General features: G+C 55.3%; 1 protein-coding gene across 1 annotated transcript in view; it reads left to right on the forward strand.

The window, feature by feature from the left end:
* The window catches only part of EPHA8 (EPH receptor A8), a 33,848-nt gene extending 15,235 nt beyond the window's left edge, over nucleotides 1-18,613 (forward strand). The window contains exons 3-16 of the mRNA XM_011945532.1: nucleotides 1,444-1,599; nucleotides 3,868-4,203; nucleotides 8,268-8,392; nucleotides 8,466-8,628; nucleotides 10,313-10,406; nucleotides 11,176-11,243; nucleotides 12,379-12,543; nucleotides 12,723-12,908; nucleotides 13,198-13,259; nucleotides 13,877-14,086; nucleotides 15,667-15,816; nucleotides 15,903-16,093; nucleotides 16,306-16,479; nucleotides 16,643-18,613. Of these exons, the coding sequence (XP_011800922.1) occupies nucleotides 1,444-1,599; nucleotides 3,868-4,203; nucleotides 8,268-8,392; nucleotides 8,466-8,628; nucleotides 10,313-10,406; nucleotides 11,176-11,243; nucleotides 12,379-12,543; nucleotides 12,723-12,908; nucleotides 13,198-13,259; nucleotides 13,877-14,086; nucleotides 15,667-15,816; nucleotides 15,903-16,093; nucleotides 16,306-16,479; nucleotides 16,643-16,757 (2,195 nt within the window). The 3' untranslated portion in view covers nucleotides 16,758-18,613. The remainder of the gene's footprint in view (nucleotides 1-1,443; nucleotides 1,600-3,867; nucleotides 4,204-8,267; nucleotides 8,393-8,465; nucleotides 8,629-10,312; nucleotides 10,407-11,175; nucleotides 11,244-12,378; nucleotides 12,544-12,722; nucleotides 12,909-13,197; nucleotides 13,260-13,876; nucleotides 14,087-15,666; nucleotides 15,817-15,902; nucleotides 16,094-16,305; nucleotides 16,480-16,642) is intronic.
* The last annotated feature ends 7,457 nt before the right edge of the window (nucleotides 18,614-26,070 follow it).

Here is a 26,070-nt window from a genome sequence, read left to right on the forward strand (position 1 = left end):
GGGGGAATGGTCCTTTCTGTGTGTGTGTGTGTGTGTGTGTCTAGAGTTCCAGAAGGGACAGTCTAAATTAATTTTAAAAGAGGAGCTCAGTAGGTGGACAAAGGAGAAAAAGCATCCCAGGAAGAGGGCACAGCGTGTGCAAAGGCCCTGAGGCAGGAATCAGGCGGCTGGGTGTGGGGATCGGCCAGTGCTTTAGTTTGGCCTAAGGATGGGGGTGAGAGGCAGCACTAAAGGAGGCTGCAAGTGGGTTTTGGCCGGGCAGGCAGGGATTTGAACACCAGGTTTCATTGTGTAAGCCCTGGGGAGCCTGCGAGGCGCGAAATAGGCAGTGACTGACTGAGATGTGCATTTTGGAGACTCTCTCAACCGAGGGTATCTCCCTCCCTGCACAGTGGACTTGTTCTTATTCTTTAGGCCACAACTCAAATATCATCTCCTCCTCTGGGAAGTAGCTCCTCCCACCGTTTACCCTTCCTTCACCTTAGTCCCCTCTTCTCTCCCTCCCCTCCTAGCAGTGATCAGAGCTGAGAGCCAGTGGCTTTGGTTCACAGCCCTCGGAGGCCCAAACAGGCCTGATCCAGAGTCGCGCTCATGAACAGTGGTTGACTGAAAGCATGATCATGCAGGCAGCTGTGGGGTGGAGGCAGGGCTGGAGGCTGAGTCTGAAGGCTGCTGTGGGTGAGAGATGAGGTAGGGTGTGGCAGAGGCTGGAGAGAGGGTCAGTCCCAGCCACAGTGACAGTGACAGTGACAGTGTGGGCCCGGGAGGGGAGGAGCCTGCACTTCTTGGATAGTCAGCTTCCCACGGGGAGCTTGTAAAACAGATACCCAGGTACTGGCCCTGGCTCTTCTAACTCAGCTGTCTGTGGTAGGACCAGGAATCTGTATTTTTTACAGAGGTGGCTCCGTGTCTGCCGGTGTTTGGGAGCGATGGGTCTTACCACATGTCCTCGCCTTTCTAGTCGCATTCCCAGCAACCCTGTCCCTGGCCAGCTTCCTCATCCCACCCAAGTCACTCCCAGGGCATTTGATCCTCAGCCCCATGGCCCTGGCCCCTAGCCTGGTGTCCCACGTAAGGACCAGTGTCCCATAAAGGACAGAAGGACAGCATCTCCACCCCTAAAGCTGGAGACAGGGCCTGGGGGAGGGATCAGAGGAGAGCGGAAGAATTTGGAGACGCTCGGGGTGGGGCTGACTTTGAGGCTGGGACTCCCATGTCAGGGTCTTAACTTCAGCTCCACCCTGACTGGCTGTGGAAGACACAGGCCCTCTGTGCACTTCAGTTCTGCCACCTGCAAATGAGGGCAGCACTGGGCAGTGCTGAAGGTCTGCACCTCCGTCCCCCTGGGGGACCGCCAGGAAGCTGTGGGCCCCAGTGTGAGCTGTCCCAAGGCCTGCCAGGGTGGCCCTGCTGGCTCACGTGCAGCCACCTTCTCCTCCACAGCCTGTGAGCTGGGCTTCTACAAGTCAGCCCCTGGGGACCAGCTGTGTGCCCGCTGCCCTCCCCACAGCCACTCTGCAGCTCCAGCCGCCCAAGCCTGCCACTGTGACCTCAGCTACTACCGCGCAGCCCTGGACCCGCCGTCCTCAGCCTGCACCCGTGAGTACCACTCCCAGATGCCAGTACCCTTGAGCCCAAGACTGGGCCGGGCCCCTGTGTTTGGTCCTTCAGGCCTCAGAGAGCCAGTTCTCTGCTGGTGGGCAGGGGCAGGTGGCTCTCTTGGGCTAGAGGTCAGACTGGGGTCGGGGGGTGACTCTGACCCCTCCACGGTGGCCTAGACCTCTCTGGGCTCCCCGCCTCTGCCATGTGTTACCTACACTGGAGGGCAAAATGGAGCTGGCCTCACTTCCTTCACCACACTGAGCAGTTTTTGTCATCTTCTGATCTAGTGGCGATGCTGATGTCCTGGGGGCCAGGTGGGCAAGCCAGGGTGCTCGCCTGTGCGGAGAGGGTGAGGGTTAGAGCAGCAACCCCTCCATCACCCTCATCTTTGATGAACTTGTTGGAACTACTGAATGCTGAGAGTTGCCTTAAGTGTGTATGGTGTGTGTGCGTGTGTGTGCACACATGGAGTTTGCATGTCTGATTCTGTGTGTGCCCTGGGCCCCCTGCAAGGATTGTGTGGCTGCATGTGTCTGTGTGGGCAGCTGCTCTTACAGACGATGCCTGTATCGTGTTTGGATGCCTGCGTGTAAATGTGTGGTGTGTAGCTGAGCTCACATATATAAAGGATTCCTCACATATATTAAGGATTCTTAGGAGGAGGTGTGTGTGTGTGTGTGTGTGTGTGTGTGTGTGTAGATGTGTGTACATCTGGGTACCTGAAAGGGACTCAGAAGTCCTTGTAAAGCTTGAACGAGGGTGTCCTGTGAGCTCAGCACGTGTGTGTGCGCATGTGCACACCTGGCTCTGCAAGGGTGCATGTGCCTGAAGAGGGTATGGCTGCATGTGCACCAGCCTTGTGGACCTGAAGGTATGGGAGGGATTCTGCGCCCATGCCTGCAAGGCCGCGTGACTGTCCTACCTTCTGCTGATGCAGCGCCTGGGTTCTCTCCTCTCATCTGTCCTGACAGGCCACTCATACTCCCGTTCCAGGCCTGGGGAGGGACCACAGCCTGCTCAGCCCAGCCCAGTTGCCAACCCTGGGCTCTTGTGGTAGGGCAAGAGGCGCTTCAGACTGTTCTGATTTTGCTCTGAATCTACCCAAGCACCGACCCCCATCTCCCGCTCCCATACATCCATCACCACCCAGCTCCAGACTCCCTGCACATGGCAGGTGAGGGCCCAGGTGCAGTCATGCCTACATGCTTGTGCACACACACACAGACACACACACACACCCTCCCTCCACTGCCCTGCCCAGATCTGTGCATTTTCCCCGTGTGGGACCTGTCGGGGCAGAAAAGGTGACCAGGTGACAGGGTGACAGCGTGGGCTCCTCAGGCAAGGCGAGTCCGGCCCCAGGTCATGGACACTTGCGTGGAACTGGCTGGACTCTGGTTTCTTTCCAAACCCACAGTTCAGTGCCCTTAGGTTCTGGAAAGCTTAAGACCATAAAGGCCGATCTTTTAGTATTCTATACCCTTCAGATGTTAAAATTCTCTTCTCTTCAGATTATAAGATTCTGATTCCAAGATCTCACAATTCTGTTTTCTGAAGACCTAAGATTCTCTGCCTGGGATTCTGAAAACTAGAATTCTGAGGCCAGGGGCCCCCACAGACCCCCATGCTCTCCTCGCTCAAACCCCCACCCCAGCCCCTCATGCCCCAGCCCCACGTCCTGGTCTGCTCAACCAGGGAGTCACCCCTCTCTCTCCAAGTCTTTGTGCTGCCCAGACAGAGGCTCCCATGCCTGGGACTGGGGAGGGGTTGCTTGGTACACACAGCCCTGGGGATATACAGTGGCTTCTGGGGACCTCCACTTAATCCTACAGTGCGTGCTCAGTGGCGTTTTATATCAGATCCAGCTCAGAAGGGTCAAGGAATGAATGTGGCTGCAAATGCCTGGGTCACTTACACATGGGGTGGCTGCTATGGGCGCCCCCGAGACTGTGCGCTCTCTCTCCCGCTCTGGGTGAGTGCTGGGACGCCCAGACCCTGGGATCACGGTGGTCCTGATGGGTGAGGGGGATGGGGTCCCAGAGTTCTGTGCCCAGACTCTGACATTGTGGTCCCAGTCTGATGGCAGAGACACAAACTTTGCCATTGGGGAGCCTCCCCAGGGGATGGAGTAGATGTGATCCTATCCTTAAGGAGCCCTAAATATGGTGGGGAGCCCTTCTCTTGGGGAGCCCCAGGTCTGACGATAGGAAGACAGGACGGCTCACATAAATAACCACTGCCCCACCTGTCATCCTCTGCCCTCAGGGCCGCCCTCGGCACCAGTGAACCTGATCTCCAGTGTGAATGGGACATCGGTGACTCTGGAGTGGGCCCCTCCCCTGGACCCAGGTGGCCGCAGTGACGTCACCTACAACGCCGTGTGCCGCCGCTGCCCCTGGGCCCTGAGCCACTGCGAGGCATGTGGGAGCGGCACCCGCTTTGTGCCCCAACAGACAAGCCTGGTGCAGGCCAGCCTGCTGGTGGCCAACCTGCTGGCCCACATGAACTACTCCTTCTGGATCGAGGCTGTCAATGGCGTGTCTGACCTGAGCCCCGAGCCCCGCCGGGCCGCCGTGGTCAACATCACCACGAACCAGGCAGGTAGGCGGAGAAGCTCCGGCCCGCAGCTTCCCGGTCTCCCAGCTTCCCCTGCCCCAGGCCCATCCAGGGATCAGAGCTCTTCCAGGACATGCTGTGGGCCTTTAGGCAAGTGCCTCTCTGGCCCTGCCCTTCTCACCAGGACCCAGAGCTGGAGGCTCTTCATTGCCTTTAGAAAAGTGGAACATGTTCTATCAGTAACAGAAATCCCAAAAGCTCAGAGGCAGGCTAGTGTGGCTGGCGAAAGCCTAGGTTCCAGAATTTTCCCTCTCTGTGCCTCTGTTTCCTCGCTGGCGCAATGGGAATAATAGTACCTGCACGAGGTCCTCTCAGGAGGCTTAAATGAGAGGAATGAAATTGCTTAGCCCAGCACCTGGCCCGTGTAAATGCTCAATAAATGTCATTAAAAAGTAAAATCACTCTGATGATCATTTTCCAGAACAGCTGCTACAGCTGCCCCTGGGATAGACTTGGCTTCACTGGCTCAGACCACAGTCATTTATCCATCAGTTTCTGGCCAGCTGGTGGGCTGAATTCACCCCGGAACCTCTTTCTTCCCAAACTCTGGAGGATCCTGCCTGTCAAGTGACAGGCTGGCCCAACAGCCTGCCCAGGGCAGCTTCCTATTAACAGCCACCCTCACCTGTGCCCAGGACCCTCAGACCCCCACCCACCATCTCCTCCCAAAACCACGCAGCCCTGACCCCACAGACACTACGCCTACCATGTCACAGAGGAAGAAACTGAGGTCTGGAGAGCCACCCAGGGCCACCTAACATAGGAAGTGGCAGAGGCAGGGCTCAAACCCAGGTCTGTGTCACTCCCAAGTGAAGCAGGTCCCCCCAACTCTGAATCCAGGGCATGCTGTTTGTTCCCTGGCACCAGGGCCTCACCGCTTCAGAAGATTCCCTCATTCTACAGCCCTCATGGAGCACCCACTAAATCCCATGCACGGTGCCAGGTGCTGATAACACAGAGAGTGACCTATGTGCCCCGTGGTGGAGCCCAGCCCTTGCCCACCTGTCTCTAGGCACCTGAGGCCCCTGGCAGGCTGGTCCCAATGGAGGGGAGAGCAAGAGAAGCCCACAGCATTCAGGCAGCATCCAGGAAGCCCCAACATTAAAGAGGAAACTAGACCCTGCCTTGAATGTGCCTTGAACCTGCCTTACCTTCCAGCCACCAGACCATTTCTCTTCTCCTAAGACCCTCTCTGTCCATGCCTGGCGTATCTACTTCCTCTCCCCTGTGGGCCTTCTCTGCATCTTTCCTCACCTCTCCACAGAAGTCAGCAGCCCCACATGGCCACATCCATGGGCGCCTCTCCCCTTTCATTTCCTCCACCTGGAAACACTTTTCTCTTGCTCCTGTGTCCCAGCCCACCCCCATTTTCCATCGACCTGTGTGGCCTGTCCCTCTCATCTTTGTGGCCTCTAAATGGCCTCTAAAGGCCACACGTCCCTGGGAATGTCCTGGGCCCTCCTCTCTTTCCTGTGTGCTCAGATCCATCTTATCTGGGCGGCTGTTTCAGGGCCCATGACTTGGAATTCCATCTTCGTACTAACAACCCCAACTCGCGGTCACCAGCGCAGACCTCTCCCCTGGGACCCAGCTGCCCACTCCCGTCTCCATTCGGTTGTGTGAAAAACAAACAACCCTGCCACACCTGCACCTGCCCTAGGACGTGGCACCCCCAAACCCAAGCTGTCATCCTTGACTCTCATGCATGCCACATCCATCCGCCTGAAAGCCCCAGGGGCCTCCCTTCAAAATGACCAACTGACTTCCACTGCCCCCCCGAGTCCATGCCTGGACCACCACAGGAGACCCCTCTTGCCTCACCCCCACAAGACATTCTCCACACCACTTCTGAGTGAGCTTTGAAAATAGAAGTGAGGACTGGGCATGGTAGCTCATGCCTATAATCCCAGCATTTTGGGAGGCCAAGGCAGGAGGATCGCTTGAGGCCAGGAGTTTGAGACCAGCCTGGGCAACATGGCAAGATCCCATCTCTGCAAAAAACTTTCTTTTTTTGAGACAATGTCTCAATCTGTTGCCCATGCTAGAGTGCAGTGGCACAATCACAGCTCACTGCAGTCTTGGTCTCCAGAGCCGAAGTGATCCTCCCATCTCAGCCTCCCAAGTAGCTGACCAAAGGCACACAGCACCATGCCCAGTGATTTTTTTTTTTTTTTGTAGAGATGGGGTCTCCCTATATTTCCCAGGCTGATGTGAAACTACTGGGCTCAAGTGATCCTCCTGCCTCAGCCTCTCACAGTGCTGGGATTACAGGCATGAGCCACCGTGCCCAGCCCCCCAAAATTTTTAAAATGAAAATACGTGAGATCAAGCTGTCCTCAAAGCCCTTCACAGCCCAGGCTGAGAGCACATGCAATTCAGACATTCTCATGGCCTGTGGACTCACATGGCTTCGCCCCCGCCTGCCTCTCCAGAGCACCTCTTTCCCTGGCTCACTCTCTTCTGGCCACAATGGCCTCCGGTGTCCCTCGTTGAGCACGCTGGGTCTTTCCCTGCTGCTAGGCCGTGGCCTGGCTTCTCCTTCGGAATGACTCACTCTTCCCCTGACATTCCCATGCCTGGCTCCTCTGCCCTGGAAGCTCCCCCGACCATCGCAGCTGAAATGGCCCAGTGCCCTTCCGGGCCCTGCAGACGTCTTCTCCATCACAGCACCCCTTCCTACCTTTCCCAGCACCAAAAGAACCCCCATTCTCCTATTTATTGGACGCCCTGTCTCCTTTCCTGGGACAGAAACTCCTTGAGGGCTGTCTTAGGCACCGCAGTGCTCCTGGCTCCTAGCCCTATGCCCAGCATGTGATAGGCACTCAGGAGTTCTAAAGGATCAAGCAACAGCTCTAAGTAAATGGGGAGGACTGTGCTCAAAGACCGCCTGCCCCTTCTGCCTCACCATCGCCACTTCTCTACAACCAGCTTCTCCCTGGAGCACTCCCACTCTGGGCCCTGGTCTCACTCTGTCCGCCCCCATCCCACAGCACCTCCTGCTTTGGTTTTTAAGAGACACACCCTGTGTGTCCCTTGCAAACAGTGGCCTCATCGAATCCTCCCCTCCCCTTGGCAGGTGGTGCTCACTAGCTTCATTTTATAGAAGGGGATCTGGCGTTCACAGACAGCAAGTAACTCACCCAGGGTCCCAGCTAGCAAGAGAGGGAGCCGAGTCCCGAACCCACGCCTGGCTCCTGGGCTGGTGGGCTTTACCCTGGACCACACCCTTCCAGTGCAACTCTGGAGCTGCTTCTTAATTTCTCATGCCAGAATCATCAGCAACATTTATTGGGCACCTACTGTGTGCAGTGCCTGCCCTCAGGGAGCTCCCAGTTATGCTGAGGATGCCCAGACATGAGGGAAGACTTAGTCACGTAGGGTAGAGAGTCCGAACTTGGAGTGAGCAGAGGGGAGGAGGAGGCCCGAGGGTTGGAGGGGCAGGAAGGACAGCGCAGTTCCCTCTGTTTGGCTGTGGCTGTGTCTGACCCCTCCTAGCAGGCTCCCCACAGGGCTGACTGCACCTGAGCCAGGAGGCAGGGATGCATGAAGAAAGGCATGGGTGACTCCGTCAAGGAGGGAGGGGTGGATGGGCAACCAAGTGTGAGTACCTGGGGCTCAGCTCACCCCCTTCCCTCAGCATCCCGAGTTGTCCCAGCTACGCCCTCCAAACCCAGGCAGTAAGGGCCCCGTTCCTCCATTCTTTCTGCACTTCTTTCGCCTGACCTTTCCTCCTTCCTCAAGCACTCCCAAGCAGCTGGTCCATGCCAGGCCCTGGGCTGGAGAGCGAGACTCAAACCTCTTCTTGGCCAAGCCAACCCTAGCATCCCAGACCATGCCAGGCCACACCAACCCCAGGGGACTGACCCCAAGTGGCCACCAGTGATTTGTTGGGAGAACTGGAGGGTGCTGGCTGTCCTGGGGCTGGGGCAGGACTGTCAGGAAGCTGAGCAGGGCTGGAACCAGGATCCCCGGGTGGAGCCTGGGAAGGGGTGGGAGAGAGGCCACCCCTTGTCTCCCATCTGCCCATCTGATGGGATTGGCCACCCCAGCCCCGTCCCAGGTGGTGGTGATCCGGCAAGAGCGGGCAGGGCAGACCAGCGTCTCGCTACTGTGGCAGGAGCCTGAGCAGCCCAACGGCATCATCCTGGAGTATGAGATCAAGTACTACGAGAAGGTACCATGGGCAGGACTGAGTGGGCGGGGCTGGGCCATCAGGGCAGGGCCCACTGACTACCATCCCGTGGCAGGACAAGGAGATGCAGAGCTACTCCACCCTCAAGGCCGTCACCACCAGAGCCACCGTCTCCGGCCTCAAGCCAGGCACGCGCTATGTGTTCCAGGTCCGAGCCCGCACCTCGGCAGGCTGTGGCCGCTTCAGCCAGGCCATGGAGGTGGAGACCGGGAAACCCCGTGAGTGCAGGGAGGAGGCGGGCATGGGCATGGAGCAGCCCAGGTGCCAGGACCCTGGGGTTGGGGGGTGGCCGAGAAGAGAGCTAGTGCGGGCTAAGCTGGTGCCAATGCAGGATTTCTGCTCTGCTTGCTCTACCAAGTGGGGTTGTCGGAGTTTTTTGTTTAATTGAGACAGTTTCACTCTGCCACCCAGGCTGGAGTGCAGTGGCGTGATCTCGGCTTATTGCAGCCTCCGCCTCCTGAGTAGGGTTCAAGGGATTCTTCTGCCTCAGCCTCCACAGTAGTTGGAATTACAGGTTTGAGCCAACACACCCGACTACTTTTTTTTTTTTTTTAGATGGAGTCTTGCTCTGTCTCCCAGGCTAGAGTGCAGTGGTGTGATCTCGACTCACTGCAACCTCCACCTCCCAGGTTCAAGCAATTCTCCTGCCTCTGCCTCCTGAGTAGCTGGGACTACAGGCGCCCCCCCACCATGCCCAGCTAATTTTTGTATTTTTAGTAGAGACAGGATTTCACCATCTTGGCCAGGCTGGTCTCGAACGCTTGACCTTGTGATCCACCCATCTGAGCCTCCCAAAGTGCTGGGATTACAGGCATGAGCCACCACTGCCAGCCTAATTTTTTGTGTATTTAATAGAAATGGGGATTCAACATGTTGACCAGGCTGGTCTTGAACTCCTGACCTCAGGTGATCCACCTGCCTTGGCCTCCCAAAGTGCTGGGATTACAGGCATGAGCCACTGCACCCGGCCTCTGTCGGCATTTTCGCAGATGAAAAACCGAGGCTCAGAGAAGGACAGTTGCTCACCTAAGGCGGCAGAGATGGTGACAGCACCCCACACACAATGGCTGGTACTGAGATCAGTGTCAGGGTCTGGGACCAGCAGCACTGGTCTCACCTAGGGACTTACCAAAAATGCGAATTCCCAGTCCTCACCCTAGCCCTTCAGAAACCCTGTGGGTGGGGCCCAGCCATTTGGGTTTTAACAAGCCCTTGGTGATCCCCAGGCACTGTCACATTTGGGACCCTCTGGCTTCGAGGCTGTCCCTTTCACTCTCCTGCCCCAATCTCCAGCCTGAGTCAGGGTCTCCTGTATGTGCACCCACCGCGTGCTGGAGCTGGGACAGAGATCGCGACCACCCACCTGGCACTCGCTGGGTGTCTGAGTGCCTCCGGTGCTCGTAGGCCTGGCACCCCCTCAAGACCACCTGTGTGGCCTCGAGTCAGTTCCTTGAGTTCTCTGAGCCTCAGCTTTCCATCTGAAAACTGAAGATAATGCTGGGGTCTCCCAGGAAGGGATGTGGGGAGGGTTTACTGAGGCTTGAAGATACAGCTCTCAGCACACTCCGTGTTGTCACTGTCAGGATAACAGGAAGGACAGGCGTTTATTGGCTCGGAGGACACACGAGTCTTCCCCGGTCCCACAGCCCCAAGAAGCAGCGGCACCAGCATTAGGAAGCCGGGGCATCCAGGTCTCAGGAACTTGAAGAGGAAGCTTAGGAGAGGGTGGGGTGGGAGTAGAGGAGGAGCTGGCCTGCGCCCTGACTCTGGGCTGGCTCATGGCTAAGCAGGCTCCCCACTGGCCCCAGGGTCCCAGCCAGGCAGGCTCAGAGGACTGCCAGACCCCTGGGCCCAAGGCCAAGGTTGAGAGCCTGGTCCCCCAACCCTGGCTTTCCCCTGCAGGGCCCCGCTATGACACCAGGACCATTGTCTGGATCTGCCTGACTCTTATCACGGGCCTGGTGGTGCTTCTGCTCCTGCTTATCTGCAAGAAGAGGTGGGTGGTCTGGCCCAGCCACACCCAGCCCCTCCTCTCAAGTGCTGTACCTCCTGCCTGCCCCCAGCCCCACCGAGCCGGTGGTCCCCGTGTGCCTGGGGCTGGCTCACTTACAAATACATCACCTTATTTAACCTAATGACATGCCAGTGATGTAGAGATTCTGACCTCACTTTGCAGGTGAGTAAATTGGGGATCAGAGAGGCTAGGCTTCTTGCCAGAATCACACAGTTGATAAATGCCAGAGCTAGGACACGAGCCTAGGTCTGTCAAACTCAAGCCCATACTCTCAGTTACTTTGTCTTCTCCACTCCATTTTGGAGGGAGGTAGAGACAGGATAGTGTGTGGGCTTGGGGTTCCAGACAATGAGGATCATCTAATTGATGGAGAAATGGTGACCCAGGGAAGGGAAGGGGCTGGCCAAGGTCACCCAGTGTCGTTGGCCACAGAAGCCTCATCTCCCAATGCCGCACCAACAGTGGTTTCATATAACATTGGGCTGACAGCATCGTAGACTTTGCCAAGAGGGTCAGGTGGACTCGGCATTTTGAGGATCGCACAGTGCTTGTGACTGTCACGGTGGTCACAGTTTAGCTGGGTTGAGAGCCTGAGGTCAGGGACTTTCCCCTGCAGACTTTGTAAGGAGCAGGAGCTGACCTGTAAGGGGAAGGGGCATGAAGAGAGAAGCCATGACTCGTCCCCTGGTTGGGGTCAGGTCGTGGGCTAGGGATGGCCTGGCCTTAGGCAGGGCGGTGCCCTCCTCTGCAGGCACTGTGGCTACAGCAAGGCCTTCCAGGACTCGGACGAGGAGAAGATGCACTATCAGAATGGACAGGGTGAGTGCAGGGGCCCAGAGGTCTGGGGCAGAGGGAAGGCCACAGGGGGACCCAGTGCTGGACTGGGGGTGGCACAGATGGGAAGGAGGAAGGTGCCCAGTGAAAAGACCAGAGCCTGAGAGACAGACTCCAGGATGTCACAGAGACCTGGTGTCCCAGAGGGCAGCGCCATTCATGCCTCTTGGACTCTCAGACTACATTCAGGATGCTAGAGATCCTCTCCCCAGGGAAGGGCACACATTTGTATATGATTTCGGAGTGGGAGTTCATATACTCTTTGACAAGAACCCCTACTACGGAGAGATTTTCAGGATCCTGTAGAGATCCCAGACAACAAAGCGAATCTGGGGACGCCTTCCTCCATGCCCCACTCCTGTGCCCATGGCAGACATTAGCATCAAGCATGGTGTCAGTTCCCACCAGGCCTGGGTGCAGCCTCAGACTCCTCCTTAACTACTTTTTATATTTATTTATTTGTTTGTTTGTTTGTTTGTTTATTCTGAGATGGAGTCTCACTCTGTCACCCAGGCTGGAGTGCAGTGGCTCAATCTCAGCTCACTGCAACCTCTGCCTCCAGAGTTCAAGCGATTCTTCTGCCTCAGCCTCCCAAGTAGCTGGGACTACAAGCGTGCACCAACACTCACTGCTAATTTTTGTATTTTTAGTAGAGACGAGGTTTCACCATGTTGGCCAGGCTGGTCTTGAACTCCTGACCTCAAGTGATCCACCCGCCTCAGCCTCCCAAAGTGCTAGGATTACAGATGTGAACCAATGCGCCTGGCCAGAAACTATTTTCAATGAATCAAAGTTGACCCTTGTGGCAAAAACTTATTTTTGCTACATCCCTACTCCAGAACAATTGAGAAAGATCTCAAGGACTGTAAAAGTGACCCCAGAAAATCACAGACATGCCCAGAACTCTCTGGAGACTCCACAGCCCCATAGAAATCCCAGAGCGACTCCAGATACCCCGCTTTCACGTGGGAAGTACTTATGGGGTGCGGGTTGTTGCTAGCACATCCAGAGATTCCCAGAGACACCCCTTACTCCACCCAGACCCATCCCAGGCCCAGGGACTGCTGGGAGAGAGAAATCCCTCCTGGGCCCCACTGAAGGGCCTCCTCCCGCCCCTCAGCACCCCCACCTGTCTTCCTACCCCTGCACCACCCCCCGGGAAAGCTCCCAGAGCCCCAGTTCTATGCGGAACCCCACACCTACGAGGAGCCGGGCCGGGCAGGCCGCAGTTTCACCCGGGAGATCGAGGCCTCTAGGATCCACATCGAGAAAATCATCGGCTCTGGTGAGTCTCAGGGGTTGTGAGGGCGGGGACTGCACGGGGCAAGGTGGGGGCACCCAGGGCAGAGGAAGCGTGTGACCCAAGGGTCTGGCAGGCCCAGGGGGCACAAGGGCCTGGGACCCTGGGGGAGTCTGAGGGTCCCACTGCCCCCCCTCCCCACCTGCCCCTCTCGGGGCCTGCAGGAGAGTCCGGGGAAGTCTGCTACGGGAGGCTGCGGGTGCCAGGGCAGCGGGATGTGCCCGTGGCCATCAAGGCCCTCAAAGCCGGCTACACGGAGAGACAGCGGCGGGACTTCCTGAGTGAGGCGTCCATCATGGGGCAATTCGACCACCCCAACATTATCCGCCTCGAGGGTGTCGTCACCCGCGGTAGGTGCCAGGCGAGGACAGCCTCCCTCTGCAGTTCCCCTACTGCCTGGACAGGCCTCTGGGTCCATCCCCTCATCCATCCTGCTCTGCCCCACCTGACCCTGTCCTCTTGGTTCAGGTCCCCAAATGACTCGGGGTGCCCAGAGCCTGGGACCCCAGTGGAAACCCAAGGCACCCTGGGGCTTCCAGTGCTGGCACAGGTCCTGGGATGGCAGTATGCTCCTGGGGTCTCTGATCAGCAGCCCTGAGCCCCAACCAAGAGCCACCCTCTCCCCACTGCCCGCCCCAGGCCGCCTGGCAATGATCGTGACGGAGTACATGGAGAACGGCTCCCTGGACGTCTTCCTGAGGGTGCGTGTCCCACCCCTGCCTCTTGCATGGGCTTGGGGAGGGAGGTTCAGTCTGGGTTTTGGGAGATAGTGCAAAGCCCTCTAAGCCTCCTCCCTGGCTTGGACACCATAGGCCGGGGAGTGGGAGGCAGGTATAGGGAGGAGGTCTTCACAGTCAGCCAGTCAAACTGCCTTTCGGCCCCCATTGCATGAAAGTCCCTCTGCTCCATGCGGTCCTGCTGCCCCGCACACAGGCCGAGGGAGGTGCCTCTGTGGGAATCCAGGACCCACCCAGCTGGGGGACATGCTGGCTGTGGTGGAGACGGCGGGATTCCCAGCTGCTGCCCTGCAATTTCTTTGATGGGTGCTCTTAGGCACAGAGCTTAACCTCTCTGGGCCTCCATCTCTCGTTCCACAAAATGGGTAAGCCGTCATGCTGCCCCACCTACCTCGCAGGGTTGCTGTGAGGGCAAATGAGACCAGGAGAATAACCCTTAACTGCAAGGTGCTTCAGAAGCATGGAGCACTTGGTAAATTGCAAAGCGCCATCTAGAGCATTCTACAGATGGGAGGGGTTCCTGTTCACGGACCAGGCGCCTCACTGGGCCTTCCTGAAGCCCAAGCCGTGTCCCCCTGCAGACCCACGACGGGCAGTTCACCATCATGCAGCTGGTAGGCATGCTCAGAGGAGTGGGTGCCGGCATGCGCTACCTCTCAGACCTGGGCTACGTCCACCGAGACCTGGCCGCCCGCAACGTCCTGGTTGACAGCAACCTGGTCTGCAAGGTGTCTGACTTCGGACTCTCACGGGTGCTGGAGGATGACCCGGATGCTGCCTACACCACCACGGTGCGTCGCCCACACTCCTTCCGGCTAGACTGGGGAGGGGGGAGGTGGCGCCGGTGGCACCCAGGGCCCGACAATTCTTCTGCAAGTAGTTGAATGAAGTTGGCAGTTTTGGGGTGGCCCTCAACCTGGGGCACATCCTGTTTCTCCTCTTCACACCAGTGCCTTCCTCTGGGAAATGGGAACAGCCTTGCCTGCCTTTCTTCTGTCACCAGGTGGCCAGGGGAGACCCCAGGGCTGGTCCCCACGGTCACTCACTCACCAGGAGACTTCAGGAGGGTTGGAATCTCCCCGAATTGTACCCAGACTCACATCTGTCTCTAAAGTTTGCCTAAAACCCAGCTGTTTTCAAACGTGTTCCATGGGGATTTGGACCTCTCTAGAAGTGCCTTGGGGCGGCCTTAAAGGCAGCAGCTGAGTGCACAGGGGTCAGTTTCCACCCCGCCCCAACAGGAGCCCTCCCTTAGCCTCTGTCCCACAGCCTCTGAGTAAGGTTTCACATGGAGAAAGGATCCTGTGACAACAAAAGAAAGAAGGAAGGAAAGGAAGGAGGGAGTGGAGAGAGGGAGGGAGCGAAGAAGGAGGGAGTGAAGGGAGAGAAGGAGGGAGGGAGTAGGGGAGGAAAGAAGGGAGGGAGAAGGAGGAAGGCAGAAGGGAAGGAGGAAGAAAGGAGGGAGGGAAGGAGGGAAAGAAAAAGAGGGGGGAAGGAGGAGGCAAAAGAGGGAAGGAAGGAAGGTGGAAAGGAGGAAAGGAAGGGAAGGGGAGGGGAGTGTGGAGGGGAGGGGAGGGGAAAGGGGAGCGAAAGGAAGGGAGGGAGGGAATGACGAAGGGAAAGGGGGAGGAAGGAGGGGAGGGAGAGAGGGAGGGAGGGAGGAAGGAAAGAAATGAAGGAAGGAGAGAAGGAGGGACGGAGGGAAGGAAGGAGGGAAGGGAAAGAAGGAGGGAGGGAGTGGGGGAGGAAGGAAGGAAGTGGGGGAGACAGGGAGGAAGGAAGGAAGGAGAGAAGGAGGAAGGAATGAGGGAAGGAGAGAAGGAAGCAAGGAGGGAAGGAGAGAAGGAGGGAGGAAGAGAAGAAGGGAGGCAGGAAGGAAGGAAAGAAGGAGAGAATGAAGGGAGGGAGGAAGGCGGGAGGGAAAGAAGAAAGGAGGGAAGGAAGGACAGAAGGAGGGAGGAAAGAAGGAGGGAAGGAAGGGAGGGAGGAGGAAAGGAAGGAAGGGAGGAGGAAAAGAAGGGAGGAAGGGGGAAGGGAGGAAGGAAGGAAGGAGGAAGGAGAAGGAAGTGGGGGAAGAGAAGGAAGAGGAAGAGTTGGAAAACGACTAGGCTGTGGCCCCTGAGCCCCCTTGGCTTGTGACTGGTACTGGCTGAGCACCTGCTCATGCCAGGTGTCTCACTCCTTCCTTCCTTCGTCTTCACAGCGGCTCTTGAGGGGCCTCACTCAGGACAGGTGCTCTGGGAAGGTGGGGGCTGTGTTGTCCCTCTGGACTGGGAAACAGGACTCCAGTGTTTAGCTCTCTGACTCAGAGGGCTCGGGGGACACCCTGCCAGGCCTGGGCAGCCCCTCGACTCTTGTGTGTCCATCGCAGGGTGGGAAGATCCCCATCCGCTGGACAGCCCCAGAGGCCATTGCCTTCCGCACCTTCTCCTCGGCCAGCGACGTGTGGAGCTTCGGTGTGGTCATGTGGGAGGTGCTGGCCTACGGGGAGCGGCCCTACTGGAACATGACCAACCGGGATGTGAGTACCGGGCCTGGCAGGGCCGCAGGCGGTGAAGACTTGGGGTGCCAGGAGGGACGGCTGAGCCCAGCGCTGATCCCCCACAGGTCATCAGCTCCGTGGAGGAGGGGTACCGCCTGCCCGCACCCATGGGCTGCCCCCGCGCCCTGCACCAGCTCATGCTCGACTGCTGGCACAAGGACCGGGCGCAGCGGCCTCGCTTCTCCCAGATTGTCAGTGTCCTCGACGCGCTGATCCGCAGCCCCGAGAGTCTCAGGGCCACCGCCACTGTCAGCAGGTGCCTCGTGCCCACCCCAGCTCCTCGAGGCCCAGCTGCCTCCCAGTATTGCCCCAGATCTGTCCCTGGGACAGTTTGGCCCTGACACCCGGACCAGGCCCAGCCTGGGCCCCCGGCCCCTGCCCTTCCTGACCCCTTCCTCAGCCTGCCTTTACTGGGGGGTCCAACCTCCCGAACCCCCTGGCCACTTACCAAAGGCCCCTGTGCCTCAGGTGCCCACCCCCTGCCTTCGCCCGGAGCTGCTTTGACCTCCGAGTGGGCAGCGGTGGCGGCGGGGGCCTCACCGTGGGGGACTGGCTGGACTCCATCCGCATGGGCCGGTACCGAGACCACTTCGCTGCGGGCGGCTACTCCTCTCTGGGCATGGTGCTACGCATGAACGCCCAGTGAGTGATGGGTGGGGCTGGGGGCCTATGCGTGTGGGGGCAGGGGCGGGGACCCAGAGGCAGGGCCGCCGGGGAGGCTACAGGTCCAGATCCATGGCCCTGGCTGTGTGCGCGGCTCCCAGCCTCCCACGTCCAACTGGCCAGCAGCACCCTTCCTTCACAGAGACGTGCGTGCCCTGGGCATCACCCTCATGGGTCACCAGAAGAAGATCCTGGGCAGCATTCAGACCATGCGGGCCCAGCTGACCAGCACCCAGGGGCCCCGCCGGCACCTCTGATGCACAGCCGGCAGGGCCCAGATGGCCACCAAGCCCTCCCCAGGTCATGCCAGCAGCAGAGGACGTGCGGGGCTGGCAGCAGGCAGGGCGGCCCCAGGCCTCTGCCCTCCTCTCGGGCGCTAGCGGGGCTGAAGACTCTGCCACAGGACCTGGAGTTATCAGGGGTCAGGTGCCTGGGAAGGGGCCTTTGGTGACCACCCTGGCCAGGACACTCGTCCCCCAGGACAGGCGCCTTCTCTTTTCCGGAGAGAAAAGGGGCCTCCACGCCACAGAGTCCAACAGGGACGTCACTCGCCTGCCTCTGTGTGCGTGTGTGTGTGGTGGGGGGTGTTCTCACAAGATCAGAGGATCCCGTGTGAACAATATGTGATCATGTGTGTCCACCCCTTCGGGTCTCAGCATGGACGTATGCATATTATGAGCGTGTGTGTATCTGTTAAGCCTGGAGGCACATGTGGGTGATGGTGGATGATGTGTCATGAATGAGGAGATGTGTGAGCAGGGAACTCAGTGTGTGACACCGCCAGGTCCAGCACCCACGGGGATGGGGGAGAGGTACACCCCTACATCCCCACATGCCTGGAGGCTGGAGCCAGGGGCCACTTCTGAACTGCACCAGCACCAGGCCCACCCTCATCTCTGCCTGGGTGAGCCCACCCTGGCTGTATCTCAGGTCTGGGTCCTCCCTCTAGCTGAGGAGGCCACCTGCAGCCTCCACCCAGCTCCCACCGCTGCTTCAACGGGAAAACAGGGTTCCCGGCCAGTCCCGCTGGCCGCCTTCATGGAGGCATCGTGTCAGAGCACATGAGACGCCCTCAGCTGGGCTTGGCTGCCTGGCCAGGGCCAGGGGTTCAGCAGCCCACTCTAGCCTCTGATGCCTTCCCTCCACGGCCCCGGTCTCCTCACTCAAAGTCCCTTCGCCAACCTTTCACTGCCCAGCCCTGACACCTCCCCCTTGTCCCCCAGGCCTAGGATCAGGGACCAGAGGATCCTACCTTCTCAGCCCCCAGCCCAGCCCTTCCTGTAGCATATGGGGAGACCAAGGCCTGGAGAGAGGGGTGATGCCCCGTCCCAGGTCGCACCACAACCAAGTGGCAGAGTCAGGGCTCCTGCCTCCCGCCAAGGCTCTTGTCCCCATACACCATCCCACGTGGGCGCTGGGGGTGGAGGTGCCCTGGAAGCTCCGCCCCCTCACACTGACCTCCCCCTTACGGCCCACCAGGGTATGTAAATATCTCTTTTCTACCATGTCAGAATATTTTTTCCTCACTCCTGACAATGCAAAAATGGTCTTCAAAGCACATAAAAAGCACCCAGGGTGATAAAGCCCCATCCCGGAGGCCGTTGGCAGGCAGGGTAGCAGGAACCCCACCGTGTGCCCCCTGCCAGCCCCAGAGGGAGGGGCGAGCCCAGTTCCCCAGCCCTGCCCCCCCCTCCCCATAGCCAACACAGCTATCCCGCGGGGACACCAGCACTGAGCCCCCTCTCCCTCCTGCAATAATTCGGGGAGTCTCAGCCCCATCCAGGTGCCGCGGCCAGCTCTCTACACCTCTATATATTATATTACTATATAGCCGAGCTGTTCTTCCTTCCTATGGAAGTCGGAAACATGGTCAGAACACGATCTGGGGCGGGGGGAGTCCTGTCTTCTTCCCCACCCCCACCCCACTCTTACCCGGTTTCTGGGCTCTGGATCCTCACAGTCATGGAGGCACAGTGGGCCTGGCACTTGCAAAAGTGTGGCCCCTGACTCTAGCGTGGGGTCCCACTCAGGGTCCTAAGGGATCTGCCTCTATGTGGTCTCCATCCTGACTCTTGAAATTACCCACAATGAGAATAAATTCTGCCTCATCTTTGCCTGTGTCCCCCATTTTTCCCCCATCTCTACAAGCTTGACATCTGTTGGGGAAGGGCCAACCTCATACTGAGCACCTACTGTTTGCATCCCATTCATTTTTCTCCCCTCTGGTTTTCTCATCTGTCCGGGGAGGTAGGATTAGTGCATGCATAGTACCTACGGGGAAGCTAAGTGCTGGTTCAGCCAACCTGCCTAAAGCCAAAGGACAGACTGGGGGATGAATCAGAACCTAGATTTGTCACACCCCAAATCCCAGGCTCAGCTAGGAAGCACCCCCCAGCCCCAAATTCTCTCTTCCAAGAGGTGCACATGGTGCTTAACCCTAGAGTCCAGTCCCTTCCAGCTGGGCATTGCCCTTGAGTTCTCTTGGGGGAGAAAGATGCCCCCATGGAAGAGGAGGGAAAGGACATTTCCTGGAAACAACTTCCTCAGGACCTCAGGACCAAGGGGGACCACTGGGAGACCTGCATGCTGGGAGGCAGAATAGGGGAGACAAGGTACAAGCATCTTCCATAGTTACATCAGGGAGCTGAGGACTCCCTCTGCTCATGGGGAAAGGGAGCAGCAGCAGGGGTTCTGGTCAGGAGACAGAGATAGAGGCAGAGCAGAGGCCAACAGCATCCATTTGTGCCAGTGGCTCAGACATTTGGGGAAGGTGCTCCAAGGTCTTAGAGGTGAGGGAGTGGATGATCTCCAGCTGAGAGAAGGGCTTCACTCCTGAACCTCCCTCAAACTGGGGAAGTGGGAACAGGCAGAAAACACCTACACTGCATTTCCTACATTGTCTTGCTCAGAATCACAATAGCACTATGGGATTGAGAATATCGTCCCCCACTCACACATAGCCAAAAGTTTACTTGGAGAGGCCAATGTCCCACATGGCAGAGCCACCACATAGAGCTAAATCTGTCTGATTTCAAGCCAGTTATACTTCCTTGAGACTCCAAACTAAGCACCAGGCCCTTTCCTCACAAAACCAGTTGTTTCCTATGAGGAAGAATCTGTTACTACAGACTTACCTTCCCTTAAGGGGAAGAGATCCTAACATCCTATTGGGCGATAGGATCCAATCATCAGATCCTAATCAACACCTGCTCTGTGCTGGGTGCTACTGGGAGTACAAAACTATGAGACGCAGCCCTTCCTCTCAAAAGCTCAGAGACTAGGTGGAGGTGCAGACTGCACAAAAGAGATTTCCTCAATCAGATCCAATGTGCTAAGTGTCCAAAAAATGGAGCACACAGAAGGATTCCAGAGTGTTAGAGAGAGCCTTGACAGGCAGGTCTGTCATTGGAGGACTTACTGGAGGAGGAAGCATTTCAGTTGAGCACTGAAGAATGAGAAGGGTTTGGAGGTGGATTTCCAAGGCAGTCCTTTGTGCAAGGCATGGAACTCAGAGGAGAGGAAAAATAAACCATGTTCATGGATGGGGAGCCTCACCACCACAATGCTGGCTATGCCCTTCCAATTTAATCTATGCATTTTTTATTTCCAATAAAAGTTGCAATGGGGTTTTCTTGGCAACTTGACAGAGTCATCCCCAAATGTACGTGGAATAATAAAGAACACAGAATAGCCAAGACAATTTTGAAAAAGAAAGAGGAAGAGGAAGGGAACCTCCCCCTATCAGGTATCAATAGGCACTATGGAGCTCTAACAACTAAAATAGATTTGGTCCCAGGAACAGAACAACAGATAATAGAACAGAGAATAATGCCTAGGGGCAGATCAAAATATACAGGAGAGTGTGAAACATGACAAAGGGTAAAAAGGTCTTGTTAACAGACGATGTTGAACAATTGAATACCCCTATTGGAAAACATAAAATTGGATCCCTGCTCACACCACTCACAAAATAAGTTCCAGGTTGGTTAAAGTCCTAAATGTGAAGAGCACACTCTAAAACTTTTTACAAGAAAACAGAGGAAAGTAACTTTATGATCTTAGAGTAGAAACTAAACAAAACACAAAAAGTATAAATGATTTTTAAAATGATAAATCTTATTACAATTATTTCTGTGTGACAAAAGATGAATGGATTTCTTAAAGCCACTGGCTGGGAGAAGGTATTAGCAATCCATACGAGCAAGAGACAATTAGTTTCCAAAACAATGTTTTTTATAACTCCAGAGAATCAATTTACCAAAACATTCCAGAGCAATAGGAAAACGGGCAAAAAAAAAAAAAAAAAAGTGAATAAATACCAGAGGAAGAAATGTGAAAGGCCAAACAAGATATAAAAGAGTCTCAACCTCACTAGTAAACATGGAAATGCAAGTTGAAACAATAATGAGATGGCTCATTACACCAATCCGATTGGCAAAATTAGTGTCTGACATAGTATTGAAGATACGGGGGGAAATAGCAATGTTTATAAACTGCTGGTGGGAATTTAAATTTTCACAGCTACTTTGGAGAGCAATTTGAAAATGCTTGATAAACTTTAAGGCAAGCAAATCTATGATCTAGCCAACTCCGCCACTAATGTGTGCCTCTTAAGTTAAGTTTCCTAATCGGGGCCTGAGTCAGGGATTCTTGTGCAGTGATTTATTGAAGCAGAGCTCTTAGGTGAAAGGGAGATGGGATGGCAGATAGGGTGGAAGCGCTAGGCAGTGATATGTTCTCGGTTGGAGATTAGCTTCAATCTGATCCCATGGGAGCTCTGGGGCAGGAGTGACAACACAGAGTCGGTCTACCTCGAGGCAAGGGAGCCAAAATGTTTTACCCCCATGTCACTCAGTCATCAGCTATGGTCACCCCATAAGAAGGATGGAAAAGTGGTGTAACTGTGGGCAAGGGAGTTCCCAAGAAGGGAGTAGCTCTGAGCCCTTAGTGTCAACACTCACAGCTGGAGGGTGGGAACACCTACAGGTAGAAGGCATCTGAGTGGGACACCAGCAATGTTTTTCACCATGTCCCAGAGAAGCATACTCATATGCAGAAGCATACATGTCCACGGATATTTATTGCACCTTAGTATGTAATAGAAAGACAAAGAGGAGCCTAACTGCCTCCCAGCAGGAAAACAAAAATTAAACTGCTTTATAAGTGCAATAAGATAATCAACCACCGTTCAAATGAACAAACTAGATCAACATCCATCAATAGGGATAAGTCTCCAAACGTAACATGGAACGAAAAAAATAACAAAGGAACCTCCACAGGTTTACACCATTTATGTAAACTTTCAAAAAAAAATGTAAGAATGGAATACACAGGTTTTGAATGTGTAACCAGGTAATGACAGCATAAAATATGCACGAGACAGATAAACACCAGGTCAGCACACTGTATCTGTCTTTCATTGACATCTCTTTTGTAAAAATAGGGGACTCTGAAGCAAATATGGCAAAATGTGAATATCCATTTAATCTCGATGTGTGTCTGTTACATTATTTCTCGATTTTCTCATATGTTGAAATGGCCTATAGTTTTAAATAAGAGTGTTTAAAAAACACAAAGGGGACGGGGCTATATGAGAAGTCTCTGTACTTCCTGGTCAATTTTGCTGTGAACCTAAAACTACTCTAAAAAATAAAGTTTCTTATTTTTAAACACCCACAAGGGAGGGAGGGGTTCTGCAGGCTGCCTTCAGGAAACGGGGTCTCAGAAATGGGGATGGGGAAATGGGGGGATGGTGGGGTGGGGAGGTTGGAAGAACTAACTCTTCTGGGCTGAGGGGAGGGTTGACGCTGTCCAGGGTCCTGGACCCCGGAGGCGGGGGCTGGTTACGCTGCGACAGACCAGCAGATCTGGTCAGTTCTCTCCCCAAAATGTAGTACACGGAGCCTAATCATGTCCACCTGTCCCTGGTTCTGCTGCCGCCTCCTCTTCCCTCAGCGACTGCGGAAGCCTCATCAGTAGCCTCCCCACTTCCTCTCTGGCCCCCATAATCCATTCTCCGCAAGCAGCCAAAGGGATCTTTTAAAAACATAAACCAGATCTTGCTACATTCTGGATTATAATCCTGCAAAAGCTTCCTATAAAGTTTACAATAACGTCGAAAATCCTCCCCCGACCTCCAACCCCCCGCCCCCCGTCCCCGTCATCTGCTGCCGCCGGCCTCTCCAATCTCTCTCCAACTATCCTCCCCTCTCCAGTGCCCTTCTTTTCTTTCATTTATTTAGTTAAAGACAAGGTCTTGCTCTGTCACCCAGGGTGGCATGATTTCGACTCCCTGCAGTCTGGATGGACCTCCTGAGCTCAATCAGTCTTTCCTCTTCAGCCTCTCAAGTAGCTAGGACCACAGGCGCATGCCACCACACCTGGCCAATTTTTTTTTTTTTTTTTTGTAGAAACGGGGTTTGCTATGTTGCCCAGGCTGTCCTTTTACTCCTGAGCTCAAGCAATCCGCCCACTCAGCCTCCCAAAGTGCTGGGATTACAAGCATGAACCACGGTGCCTGGCCCCAGCGTAGCTTTTTTAAATCTGTACCCACCCATATCTCTGGCTTTGCCTCCTGTCCTTACTCTCCAGCAAGCCCACAGGAAACCTCAAAACACCTGCAAGCCCATGAATAGTCTCACCCCTCTCCCATGGCTGTGGCATGTATGTTTTCTACCAGAGGAATGTCCTTCCTCTCCCTTCTGCCCCTGGCCAATTTCAACTCACACTGAAGATCTCAACCTCTGGCTCCCTTCTCCTAATTCGAGGTTAGATGCCTCCCTTCTCTGAGATCCCACAGATTCCAGGGCTGCCCCCCACTGAAGCACTTACATTCCACTGTCATCGATCTCTCACTTTCAAACTTAGTCAGAGAACCCCAGTGCCTAGTCCAAGGGGAGGGGCGACACGGTAATAATTCAGTGAATGATAAATGTACAGGCAAATCACTCTTACTGGGGCCCTGGGGATCTGCCCTAAAGCAAGGCCAGTTTCCTCGTCCTTCCCTTTCACGTGACCTTGAGGAAGTCACTTCTCTTTGAGCCCTGTTTCATCCTCTGTAACATGGGGCCACCACTTCCATCTACTCCACAGGATTGTCATGAGGATTGAAGGGTAATGTGAGGATAGCACGCAGGGGACAGTGTTTGTCACTATTGCTGGAGGGGGATGATTGGGTGTCTCTATGAAGGGACTGAGAGCAAAGCTGTTGGCAAGCATGGATGAGTCTTTGGGAATAGCGGGGCGGTAGCCCAAGTAGTCGAGTCCCGGCCCCACTGTTGCTCCTCTGTCACTCACTCCACTTGGGGCTGGTGGCCTGGACCCAGGGCTGGCCGCCCCTTTCACTCCATCCCCAAGGCCCAAGAATCTCTGCAGGACCCTCCAGCTCCCCCACTCTGGGCGGCTGGGGAAGGGTCAACTGCTGGATGGAATTTGCAGTCCTCAGAGGGTTTGCATTTCCATGTCTCCCGTGTTGGGGATGGTGGAAGGTGATGAATAAAAGATGGGGACGGGGGGAGCTCCTGTGGCTTTAAGAGAAATGTGATGAGCATTCAGAGTGGGGAGATTAGCGCGAAACTTCTCCCTGAATACCAAGAACGCAGGTTTCAGCATCCAGTGCAAAATCAACCAAAATCAACCATAAAGCCACCTTTCTGCTGTGAAGTGGCAGAACCCAAGGAAGGAGAAGGCACCCCTGGGCCTTTGGTGGGGAGTAGGAGGGGCCAGGAGGTCACAGACTCAAGTGAAGGAAGCCTAAAGCATCAGGAGAGAAGTTCATGGATGCACGGCCAAGGTGACCCATGGGTGGGGCCAGGGTGGAGAGCAGAGGAGCATCCAGGTGCAGCCCCTTCCTTCCCAGGGTGGACGCCCTCTTCAGATGCTAAAATAATCCCCCCACACACTCACATGAGAGGGGCTGTGGTGGCAAGGCTGTCTGCATGGCCTCTGACAGGAGCCTCAGTGGGTGGCTGATTGTCATGATTGTCACTAATGATGGGGAGTCGCTATTCACTGAGATTTTATCCTGTGCCACACAGAGCGCCAAGTGCTTTCCGTGCACTGTGCTTTTCAGTCCTCACAGCAACTTTAGGAGGGTGTTGCTATTACCATCCCTTTCTCACCAGTAAGAAAACCGAGGCACACAGAGGTTATGTAACTTGCTCCATGTCACAGAGCAGGTGAGTGAAAATCAGGATCCAAACACAGGTCAGGCTGACTCCCTCGGGGAGGGGCAGTGCTGGTGTGTGCTGGGGCTGGGAGGAGGGTTGAGGATGTGGGCCCTGTACAAAGTTCGGGAGTCACCCAGCCAGTCAGCATGTCACACCTGAATCTGTCTTCCAGTTTCTCCTGGGGGAGAGCATCCCAGGCCCACTGGTCAGGGATAATGAGTGAGATGGGTAGAGGGATGCTTGCTTTCTTTCTCTCTTTCTTTCTTTCTTTCTTTCTTTCTTTCTTTCTTTCTTTCTTTCTTTCTTTCTTTCTTTCTTTCTCTCTCTTTCTTTCTTTCCTTTTCTTTTCTTTCTCTCTTTCTTTCTTTCTTTCTTTCTTTCTTTCTTTCTTTCTTTCTTTCTTTCTTTCTTTCTTTCTCTTTCTCTCTTTCTCTCTTCTTTCTTTCTTTCTCTTTTTTTTTGAGACAGAGTCTTACTCTGTCACCCAGGCTGGAGTGCAGTGGCTGGATCTCGGCTCACTGCAAGCTCTGCCTCCCAGGTTCATGCCATTCTCCTGCCTCAGCCTCCTGAGTATCTGGGACTACGGACAGCTGCCACCTCGCCCAGCTAGTTTTTTGTATTTTTTAGTAGAGACGGGGTTTCACTGTGTTAGCCAGGATGGTCTCGATCTCCTGACCTCGTGTTCTGCCCGTCTCGGCCTCCCAAAGTGCTGGGATTACAGGCTTGAGCCACCGCACCTGGCCTTCTTTCTTTCTTCCTTCCCTTCCTTCCTTCTCTCTTTCTTTTTCTTTCTTTCTTTCTTTGTTTGTTTGTTTTCAGACAGTGACTTGCTCTGTCACTCAGGTTGAAGTGCAGTGGTGTCCTCACAGCTCACTGCAGCCTTGAACTCCTGGGCTCAAGCGATCCTCTCACCTCAGTTTCCCAAGCAGTCAGGACTACAGGCGCACACTACCATGCCTGGATAATTTTTTTAAATTATTTTTTGTAGAGACTGGGTCTCACTACATTGTCCAGGCTGGTCTCAAACTCCTGGTCTCAAGTGATCCTTCCATGTCAGTCTCCCAAAGTGCTGGAATTACAGGTATGAGTCACCGAACCCCACCTCACTGCTATGAATTTGTGCTTAGATGTGAGTAGATGTCTAGGAGGGGTTGTGACATATTTGTGCATGTCGTGGTGTGTGATTGTGCAAAGGGTACATGTGGCATTATCTCCACTTGTGTATATGACTGTCAGTGTACCACCATGCATGTATGTGTTCATATGAGTGTGGCTGTGATGGGTAAGTATATGCTATGAGCATGAGAGTGGCTGATCATGGGTGTGTCTTTGTGTGTAAAATTCAGTGACTAAAATATATAAAATACACAAATGGATTCGGTGCGGTGGCATGTGCTTGTGA

The sequence above is a fragment of the Colobus angolensis genome, unplaced genomic scaffold (assembly GCF_000951035.1).
Source record: "Colobus angolensis palliatus isolate OR3802 unplaced genomic scaffold, Cang.pa_1.0 Scaffold240, whole genome shotgun sequence".
In the NCBI taxonomy this organism is placed as follows: domain Eukaryota; kingdom Metazoa; phylum Chordata; class Mammalia; order Primates; family Cercopithecidae; genus Colobus; species Colobus angolensis.